General features: G+C 36.2%; 1 protein-coding gene across 10 annotated transcripts in view; it reads right to left on the bottom strand.

The window, feature by feature from the left end:
* Nucleotides 1-8,051: 8,051 nt before the first annotated feature.
* Nucleotides 8,052-11,223, bottom strand: part of ATG4C (autophagy related 4C cysteine peptidase) — a 99,860-nt gene continuing 96,688 nt past the window's right edge. For all 10 annotated transcript variants that reach the window (XM_042249041.2, XM_042249052.2, XM_042249026.2 and 7 more), the window contains one exon: nucleotides 8,052-9,187. In XM_042249041.2, the coding sequence (XP_042104975.1) occupies nucleotides 9,020-9,187 (168 nt within the window). In that variant the 3' untranslated portion in view covers nucleotides 8,052-9,019. The remainder of the gene's footprint in view (nucleotides 9,188-11,223) is intronic.

Genomic DNA, 11,223 nt, shown 5'->3' with positions numbered 1-11,223 from the left:
ATCCAACATCTCATTCTCTGCCGCTCTCTTCTCCTTTTGCCTCAGTCTTTCCCAGGATCAGAGTCTTTTACAATGAGCCCTCTCTTCATTTCAGGTGGCCAAAGTATTGGATCTTCAGCATCAGTCCTTCCATTGAACATTCAGAGTTAATTTCCTTTAGGATTGACTGGTTTGATCTCCTTGCTGTCCAAGGGACTCTCAAGAGTCTTCTCCAGCACCACAGTTCGAAAGCATCAATTGGCAATACTAAATTCTCATTTAAATTCAACCAACAGAGTGAAAAAGTTGGCTTAAAGCTCAACATTCAGAAAACTAAGATCATGGCATCTGGTCCCATCACTTCATGGCAAATAGATGGGGAAACAGTGGAAACAGTGGCTGACTTTATTTTTCTGGGCTCCAAGAGTGCTGCAGATGGTGATTGCAGCCATGAAATTAAAAGACACTTACTCTTTGGAAGGAAAGTTATGACCAGCCTAGACAGCATATTAAAAAGCAGAGACATTACTTTGCCAACAAAGGTCCATCTAGTCAAGGCTATGGTTTTTCCAGTGGTCATATATGGATGTGAGAGTTGGACTATAAAGGAAGCTGGGAGCTGAAGAATTGATGCTTTTGAACTGTGGTGTTGGAGAAGACTCTTGAGAGTCCTTTGGACTGCAAGGAGATCCAACCAGTCCGTCCTAAAGGATATCAGTCCTGGGTGCTCATTGGAAGGACTGATGTTGAAGCTGAAACTCCAATACTTTGGCCACCTGATGCGAAGAGCTGACTCACTGGAAAAGACTGTGATGCTGGGAAAGATCGAGGGCAGGAGGAGAAGGGGATGATGAGATGGTTGGATGGCATCACCGACTCGATGGACATGGGTTTGGGTAGACTCCAGGAGTTGGTGATGGACAAGGGAGGCCTGGCGTGCTAGGTTCATGGTGTCGCAAAGAGTTGGACACGACTGAGCGACTGAACTGAACTGAACAGAAACTCCTCCTTCCATCTGAATATCTCCCATTGGGGTGGGGTTGACTTTGCATTCCTGCCTCCAGGTGCTGCTCTATCTTCGTCTCTCACCCCCCTCCTCCTGATGTGCATCCATTTACTTCAACACCAAATGCTCCATTTTTCAAGCCTTGCCTATGATCCACGTAATCTTCTATCTTTCTGTTTGTTCCACTTCCTCACTTTAAGTCCTTTGGGAGTCTGGTAAAGTCTATGGACCCATTCTTAATAAAATATTTTTAAACAGAAATGAAACGTATATAGTTATCAGGGGAATAGTTATTAAAATATTTTAAAATTTGTGATATAAAATAATTGATCTCTTTATCAATACATTAATAAGTCCTAGCAGCAAGTCCTAACTGTAATTTCAAAGCAGTATAAATATTTCAAGATAACCATATCAACAATGATCATGAAGAATGTATGATTTCTATTAGTGACAAATTCTGGGTACTGCTGATATTACTATATATTTTTGCCTATATTCTTAGTGGAAGAAAATGCTATGTTTTAGTTAGATGATAGTGAAAATAAAGATGTAATTTTTTTTCACATCCAAGTTCACAGACCCTTGAATTTTACTCATGGGTTCATCAGGTTAAGAATCTCTACCTTAAGTGACTAACCTTTCCTCAGCCCCATTTAAATTTACTAATTTCATCCATAGACTATAGAATTAATCAAAGTAAAACAGTCTCGAAGGGTAGGGCTTGAGAAATCATATTCCAATTTTAAATCTTTATATTTTAAAGTGTTAGAACTAAACCCCAGTTCTTCTGACTTCTATACGTTTTTCTTCCATCATAGCATCCTTCCACCTGTGGCTCTCTCCCAGGCATCTACCTCACTCCCACATGCTCAGTTGTGTCCAACTCTTTGCGATCCCATGGACTGCAGCCCACCAAGCCCTCTGTCCATGGAATTTTTCAGGCAAGAATACTGGAGTGGGTCGCCATTTCCTACTTGGAGGCATTTACCTACTTACATGTTAATTTCAGCATGACCCTCAAGACCTTCAGTAGTATAGCTTTGACATATGTTTCATATGTTGATATATGTTTCATATATATATATATATCAGACTTTTAGGGCTCATCTCAAATGCTGCCTCTTCCATGAAGATGTTCCTAGTCTCCATAACCAGTTGTGAGCACTCTTATGAAACAAAATACAATTCTATGTTAGACAATTTCTATTTTAAGTCTTCTCTTCCTCTAGAAAGTGTGGCCATTTCTTTGTGTATATTTCCCCCACACTTAGGTAAATTTCTAAGCTTCCTGACAGAAGAAACGCCACATACCTCAAGACATTCTGCAGAGCCTGATACTCAATACTGGAATGGAATTAAGAAGTTTTAGGTTGTTGTGTTTTGTTTTGTTTTGTTTTTCCTTTTCTAACTCTTGGTCTTCAATGCCAGTTTTTAAAAAAGTATACTCTTAAAGCCGTTCCAAATCTTAAGACAGAGATGAATGAAATCTTGACGATAGTTTTAAAGGTTGACACTTACTGAGTACCCACTATGTGTTTTTGCATGTTTCCTCTCCACTTAATCCTCACAATAGCCCAATGGGATAGTTACTATTATTCATATTTTATAGATGAGATTAAATTATTTGCTCAATGCCATGTAGCTAGTAGGGTTTTCCAGGTGGCGCTAGTGGCAAAGAACCCACTTGCCAATACAAAAGATGCAAGAGACACCAGTTCGATCCCTGGGTCAGGAAGATCCCCTGGAGGAGGGCATGGCAACCCACTCCAGTATTCTTGCCTGGAGAATCCCATGGACAGAGGAGCCTGGCGGGCTACAGTCCACAGGGTTGCAAAAGGTCAGACGCAACTCAAGCGACTTAGCACACACGCATGTAGCTAGTAAGTGCTAAAGTCGCAATTTGAGGAGAGCCAGTGTGACTCTAGTTTAACCAGTTCATCAGTGCCATCTCCACGGTGTACCACTGGAGCTCAACAGAGAAATATCTGGTTTTCCCTAAATATAAGGATTCATATTTTTTTCCAAACTAGTAGTATTAAGTGAATATGTAAAGTCTTACTTTTGAAACACTTGTTCTTATCTCCTAAATGACCTTAAATATAAAAGTTAGACTTTGGAACATCAGCTGACACAGAAGCACTATGAGCTCTGAGCTGATGCTGTGTGCCAGTTAATAGCATGATCTTTGTGTAGCAAGCTTACACAGTATTAGAGTTTAACATTCTATTTCCCCTTATTTTGTAAACATGACAGGAAAATACAAAAATGAAAGTGCACATGGTAAGAAACGTAGGTGTCAAATTTCATATAATTAATATATAAATAATCATTGCTGTTGTTTAGTTGCTAAGTCAGTGGGTCAGGTTTAGGAACCAGTCACAAGACACAGGGACGACAATGCAAGTCGGAGAAACGTCACAGCACAAATAAAAAGTTGAAAGACTGGTAAGTGGTGGCTCTCTCCGTCAAATAGAATGCTGTTAAATTTTAAAAATAAGTATCAAAATTCAACCTATTAAACACAAAAAAGAAGAGAACATAGACAAGTGAAGTTGAGGTACCAGAAGTGTAGGTGGATTTTTTTTCGATGACGTCTACTTAAAGTTTCTTGGAAATAACTGATGTGTGCCTGCACGTGTGCTCAATTGCCCAGTTGTATCCGGCTCTTTGCGACCCCATGGACTGTAGCCCACCAGGCTCCTCTGTCCGTGGGATCTCCTGGAAAGAATATTGGAGTGCGTTGCCATTCCCTTCCCTAGAGAATCTTCCTGACCTAGGTATCTCTCCATTAAAACTTAGATAACTAATGAGAATTCTAACTGTGGACTCTCCTGACTTGTGCCATTATGAGATCATCCAAGTCTCAGGACTGCTTAATTGTCTTTTTAATCCCAGGTCTAATTCCCCATCTTAGGTTCAATTTAATACAACTTAATAGATCAAAACAGTGATGTGTAAATTAGCAAGTATTATGTAGATATTAGAGCTTCCCAGGTGGCTCAGTAGTAAAGAATCCACTTGCCAATGTAGGAGCCACAGAAGACACATGTTTGATCCCTGGGTCAGGAAGATCCCCTGGAGTAGGAAATGGCAATCCACTCTAGTGTTCTTGCTGGGACAGAGGAGGCTGGCAGGCTACAGTCCACAGGGTTGCCAAGAGTCGGACATGACTGAGCATGCAGGCATGCGTGTAGATGTTAGCTACAAGAATGCCACACTGTACAGTTCCAGGAAGTGCCATTCATTAGTTGTGCAGCATGGAAGCCACATACTACCCTTTGGTATCAGTATTTATTTTCTTCCAATGTCTATACCAAATTTTAAATCATCCCAGCACCAGCCTTCAAGCCTTTTTATTTCATACTTTGTATCAGTTTGGTATGGTGTATTTGCCTAGACACGCTGACTTGCCATCAATAATTCATCCTTTCTATTACCAGACTTCTATTGGACTTATTTTCCTTTGGTTACCTTTCTTGCTTATTACTTTTTTTAAAACCCATGAATTCCCAATTCTTATTATATAATCTGAGTATAAAATATAAATATGTATATTTATACTTATTTTTTAATAACTTAAATGAAATATAATTCTCTGTAGAATTTTTTGTGATTCATTCTTGAATGACACCAGTATCTAATAGGGGAAGAGTGAGCTTCTCAGTTTCTGGAGGAATTGGTTAGAGGGTGGCACAATAATTTTTCTACCTAACACAAATAGGTATTCTCCACTTTTAGCATATTTTTCTTACTGTGAGAAGATAAGTGAAATTTTATAGTCGTTGTGAATGTTTTTGGCCATTGCTTTCCCCCAATAAAATTGAGGAGGACTGTAAGAAAGAAAGAGAGGAAAATGCTACTTCAAAAATGTATCTACAATACTGACACTAAATATATTTTCCAAAGTTAACAGACAAAGAGGAAGTCTTCTGTATAATCATGAAAATCGCACAAAAATGCTAAAGATTTCTAAACTGACCTAAGATTCAAACTATAAAATGATAGAAAATTTACATTTTGGAATCAATTTGTTTTTGTTCAGTCACTCAATCATGTCCGACTCTGTGACCCCCAGGGACTGCAGCATGTCAGGCTTCCCAGTTCTTCACTATTTCCCAGAGTTTGCCCAAACATGTCCATTGAGTGGGTGATGCCATCCAACCATCTCATCCTCTGTTGTCCCCTTCTCCTCCTGCCTTCAATCTTCCCCAGCAGCAGGGTTTTCGCCAATGAGTTGGCTCTTTGCATCAGGTGGCCAAAGTACTGGAGCTTCAGCTTCAGCTTCAGCATCAGTCCTTCCAATGACTATTCAGGGTTGATTTCCTTTAGGATTGACTGGGTTTGATTTCCAGGATGTTTCCAATTTTTCCTGGTTTGATGTTTGAACTTTTCAATTTGGTACCTCAAGATATTCAGTTTAAATACTGAACAATATAATACTATTAAAGTATGGTTAATTGACAATACTGAGGCTATAATAAATATCACTGGCTAAGTATTTGTTCTCCTAAAATATTTTGAAAGACATTGCTCTTCTTTTTTATAGAAAATAATAATCCATTATCCTTCTAAGAAATTGTCTCTATCAATATATTCTGGATATCTTGCTTCTATTTCACTATTATTTTAAATCCTCAGTATCCTCCTTATCTTGTGTCTATTTCAATAGAAGTTCATGTAGTGATTTAATATTTTCAAAGCATTTTTTCATTATCTGTTCTTCCTACTGTGTCCCATTTTTGGAAAAAATCCTTCACAGTGTTTTTATGACTGTGTACGAAAATAGTCAAGACACAGATGTACAATGCAAGCTACGGAAAGTGAACTGTGTGATAAACCATGAAAATAAAACTTTCTCCTAGTAGCAAAGAAATCAGTGGAGAAAAGGAAAAGAAAAAAAGACTGAATTAGTATGATTTTACCAGAAATACAGCACTTTCTGGCACGGAATAATAGAAAGTAACTAGAGATCTCTAAAAAATAGATTTCTGACTTAAAATAAGACAGACTATACAGATAAGTTATTTTTACTCTTTTGTCTCCACTCTTCTAAAAATAAGAGGAAATTGACATATGCATATTTTAGATATGCTTGTCCTTAGACAACGCTAAACGCTCAGGTTAACGGGCTTCTCTGGTAGCTCAGCTGGTAAAGAATCCGCCTGCAATGCAGGAGACTCCAGATCAATTCCTGGGTTGGGAAGTTCTCCTGGAGAAGGGATAGGTTACCCACTCCAGTACTCTTGGGCTTCCCTGGTGGCTCAGCTGGTAAAGAATCTGCCTGCAAGGCAGAAGACCTGGGTTCAATCCCTGGGTCTGAAAGTTCCCCTGAAGGAGGGTATGGCAACCCACTCCAGTATTCTTGCCTGGAGAATCGCCATGGACAGAAGAGCCTGGCAGGCTACAGTCCATGGGGTCCCAAAGAGCTGGACACAACTGAAGCGACTAAGCACACAGATTAACAGAATAGAAAAGTGACCTAAATTTTAATTCTCTGAAGTTGTCTTCTCACTAATACAAATTTAATGGGGTTGGTTTAATGTAAAATCAGAAAAATGGATACCTCAGGGAAATTCTTTTGGATAGACTTACACTATAAAGGATCTTTCCATTCAGTCATTCAACAAATGATGACTCTCAAGATTGCCTGTTGCCAGTTAATACACTGACAAAAGGGGATTCAAAGTGTCAAATTTTACGAAGAAGAGAGTAAAGAAACCTTCACCACCAAAAAGTCACATCAAATATTTTAAAAATTCATTTCTGAAATGTTAATGGTAAAATCTAGTATCTTAATATTGAGGTCCAAATGGAGGATCCTTCTGTCATAATTCTAACAGAACACCCATCTTAGAATTTTGTCCTTTTTTACTTTCCTTTTATTCCAGGTTGGAAGAGATCATCCAATAGCTTTACTGACTGAGTTTACTGGCTGTCAGAACTTGAAATGAAATCTGTGTTCAAAGTCTGAAACATCTATTCTAACAATGTAGTCTTGTTGCTGCCTTTCCAATAAAAGATTAGCTCAACTTTTGGCTGGTCCTTGGCTGAAGCTGATTTTTCTATTATTAACAAGTAAGATCTATCCACCAGTCTATCTCTTAACTGCCAAGAACACATGCATTCATTTGTACATATTGGTTGAATGCTTTTTATGCATAGATTATTCTGATAATTGCTGATCCTAACCATTTATTCTCAGACATGGGAATGATTGTGTTTTAAAACCTGTCTTGTCTGTGCAATATTCTGAGTATCCTCAACGTAAAGGAAGTTTCTGCCTCCTCTCACCTCAACTTTGTCCAGGGGTAATTTTGTCTCATTCCAATTCCTACTTAAAAATGATCCCCAAATATGCTGTGACAATAACAGAATGCTATCCTCTGATTCTAAGCTTGTATATAGTTATTCTAAGAGGACACTTACAATCAGTTCTGATTCATTTGAAGATATGGTGCTCTCATCTGATGTGTTTCTTATATTGATAGAATCCTGTGACTACTGCAGGTATGTAGGAATAACCAACTGCAATACTTTAGATGAAGGAACTGTGGTATATAAAATCGTGTATAAAGCTGCATTGTATAAAATTGGGTGTACCACTGGCTTCTTGTACCTATACTACTTTTGCATACTAGGAAAATCAGTACTAGACTTAACTTGTCCAGATTTCACCTAGGATAAAGGAAAATTTTAGATTTCTGATTGTTTTTTCAATTCAATAACTATCTTCACTGGGAAATGCCAAACCTGGTCTCCCTCATCGGGCATACCAAAGCAGTCTATCTGCCCACTCTCTGTTTCAGTTTTGGATGCAGCTCTAAACCTAACCAACAGGCTTCCTGATGGAAAAAAAAAATCAATGAGTTTAAATGATACAGAATTGTATGTCTTTATGAGTCACCTTTTCACACTAAAACATGGAAGCTTCATAAAATAAGTTAATGTTTTGCTTTCAAAGCAACAGTATTTGCCTTCATTATAAATAAACAGGAGTCATTTGAGACAATGATTTTTCAAATGAAAGGATTAAAATAATCTCATTAAAACCAAAACAAAGGCATTTTATGTTCTTATGTCTTTATTAAAGTACTTACTTTATAAACCTGACTCAATAGTAACTCATATTTTTGTTATTACAAATTTGCCTTTAATAATACATAATACACTGAAGGCAGATTTACCTTATAGATGGTCTCAGTTCTAAATACCACTACATTGATTTATACAAATAGCAAACATCTAGTGACAGCTTTCTTGGTATTTATCTTTAGATTTCAAAACTATATAGTAAGTCAAGTTTCCATAAATTTCATTTTTGAAAAGGGAAACAAACAATTTTGCCTTTATCTGCTTTGATTAGATGTAGTTATTATTAAAAATATAACCTTTAAATCTGTGGGGAAACCAATACTTTACCTTTATTCCTCAGAGAAGGCTAACAGCAGGCAAAATAAGGAACCGTTATAGAATCATACTGTTAAGTATAAACTTAACTCAAAATCCTCATATAATTGTATCATATCACAGCTAAAAATTACTATTTAATATATCAAGATACATCCAAAAGTGTCCTTTGGTTGCATTAATACCAGGGGGCTTAGGCAGCACTTAAGATTCATTCTCTGGTCTTCTGGTGATTAGTATAAACTGAAGCTTTTGAAACTATTGGGTGATGCCATCTGGGGGGGGCCCAATAGCACAAAACCTTCAGGAGAACAGTGGATCCCAGTGGAAGAATTTGAAGACTGAAAGACTTGCAGTTAAGGTAGATTCATCATTAGGAGAACTTCAAGGAAATAGGAATGTGGTCAGAATCACTTAATATTTATTAGAAATCAAGATTCGGTAAATCATCTCTCTTTCAGAAAAATATCTTTAAAATGTGTATATTTTCAAATGCTCTTTTGTTTAAAAGAACATATAAAATTAAGATACTAGTGAATATAAACCAGTTTTAAATGTACTTGTTTCTCTTCATTTTTCCACCTTCAAAGGATTTCTTCTTATCAAGCACAAATGTGCTAATCTTTACAGCAAGACAAACTCTTCTGTGCTAAATCTTTTTATTCTTTTCTTTTCATCCTCTGAGAAAAGGTCTTCTTCACTGGTTGTAGTAGATGTAAAATCATAGTCTCTGGAATGACCATTTACAAAAGTAAATAAGGGATATTTCTCCTTAGAAGAAATTTTCAGCATCTGTAACAGAAAGTACAGAAGAATCCCTTATTGGATGCAACAGCGCACAGTAGGACCACATGATGGAATCTAAAGTTCTAGCCCTGAACTGCTCCTGTTAGCTTCTCCCATTTATATTTATCCAGTGCTACTGCTTTACTGTTCTGGCTAAAAAGACAAAAGTTGACCAGTACTTACTATATAGTTTATTTACAGCTAAATACCTACTTCCTCATTAGGATTAGACCATCAAAAATTAAGCATGTTATCATTCCTACCCCAAGCCCCCCAAAGTAAAGTCTTCTGGTCACATTGTTTGAAGAGCTACTAGTGAGTTAAGATTTATCTTCTGTAACAGACAGTGAAACAAAACGGTATCACTGATTATGGCAAAATACTGTGAATGACTGTTTAGTACCATAACGCAGAAAAAAAATTAAACTAAGTCAAAAAGATCCACTCTAATCTCAATTCTACAACTTACTTTGATGTGACTTTTGAAAAATCACTCTACCTCATCTATTTTTTTTTTAGGTATTCGTTTTTTATTTTTATTTTTTTCTTTTTTTAAAAAATATAAATTTATTTATTTTAATTGGAGGCTAATTACTTTACAATATTGTATTGGTTTTGCCATACATCAACATGAATCCGCCACAGGTGTACACATGTTCCCCATCCTGAACCCCCCTCCCACCTCCCTCCCCATACCTCATTTATAAAAGTGGGCAAAAGATATCCAATCTCCTTACCTCAGAGAAAAGTTAGGATGACAAGCAGCAATGAAAAGTTATTTTTTAAAATAAACAAGTTTTATTTAAAAGACCAAAATATAAGTTTGGTCTTTTCAAAGACTTCCATTTAAAAAAATATATTTCTGCAATAATCTAGTCAATACAAAAACAGTGTTTGTATATACTGCAATAATCCATACTTTACATATTACCTTCTAAAGTTATATTATATAATATGGAAGTAAAATAAGTAATACCTGGAATTTTGTGGGAACACCAACAAACTTTATATAGCCTCTGTCAATTTGGGATTCACTGACAAGCCAATTAACTCATTCTAAACCATTTAAGTCTTTCTGTTAAACAGTCTATTTAAATATTAAAACAATTTTAATTTAGAAGTGAATAAAAATTTTTGAGTGAAGGATGTTTTTATAGAAATAAACATTTCTATAGGTAATCAGGGCTTATAAGAAGGATTCTGAAAAATTTATGTGGGTTACAAAGAATGCTGAAAAAATATCAATAGCATTTATACATCATTAATCATGATCAATTAAATATAACTTGTTTAAGGATAATTTTAGGAGCAAAAACTAAATTCTCTCAAATGTTGATATCCAAATGAAGGCTCATCAAATTCTTATATATTACATTTACAGATTCTCCTGAAACAAGGCTAAAATAAATACGTAGCCCTAGGATATGATACAATGTTAAATTTAAAATATTTCAATGAGACAGTTAATGAAATACATTTTATAACAGTGAAAATGAACCATTTAAAAACAATCAAGTACTTAAAAAGCCAGATGTGATGAAAATCTGACCCTATAAATTCATATTGTGCTCCTACTTTTTATTCTCAAATTTAATTTATATTCTAAAAAAATGGGAGAGAGAAGGGCAAAAATATGGAAATGAAAAAGAGACAGAGGGAGCTGGCATCTGATCAGGCATCTTTCACCTCCAGCCAATGGTTGGAATACAAGCCAAAATTGTTATCATTTTATATTCATTTAATGTCACTTGTAAAAGTCGAGTATCTAATAGGCAGGTATCATTGCATCATTTTTAATTCAACATAACAGAGCTAATATTATCATCTCTTCATCTTTTCTTTCAAAATCAAGAATTAAGTCATTTAGGTTTATTAGTTGTACATTAACTAAAATTCAAATCTGTGCCCCAAGGCAAAATGTTAGAAAGGAACTCCCAGTCCTTTAATTATAAAATGCACCTACTTTTGCAAACCCACTTGCAATATAAGGCCTTACTGCTGCTGCTGCTAAGTCGCTTCAGTCATGTCTGACTCTGTGCGAC

The sequence above is a fragment of the Ovis aries genome, chromosome 1 (genome assembly GCF_016772045.2).
Source record: "Ovis aries strain OAR_USU_Benz2616 breed Rambouillet chromosome 1, ARS-UI_Ramb_v3.0, whole genome shotgun sequence".
NCBI lineage: Eukaryota > Metazoa > Chordata > Mammalia > Artiodactyla > Bovidae > Ovis > Ovis aries.
The sequence above is the reverse complement of the archived record's forward strand: the minus strand, read 5'-3'. Positions and strand labels throughout refer to the sequence as shown.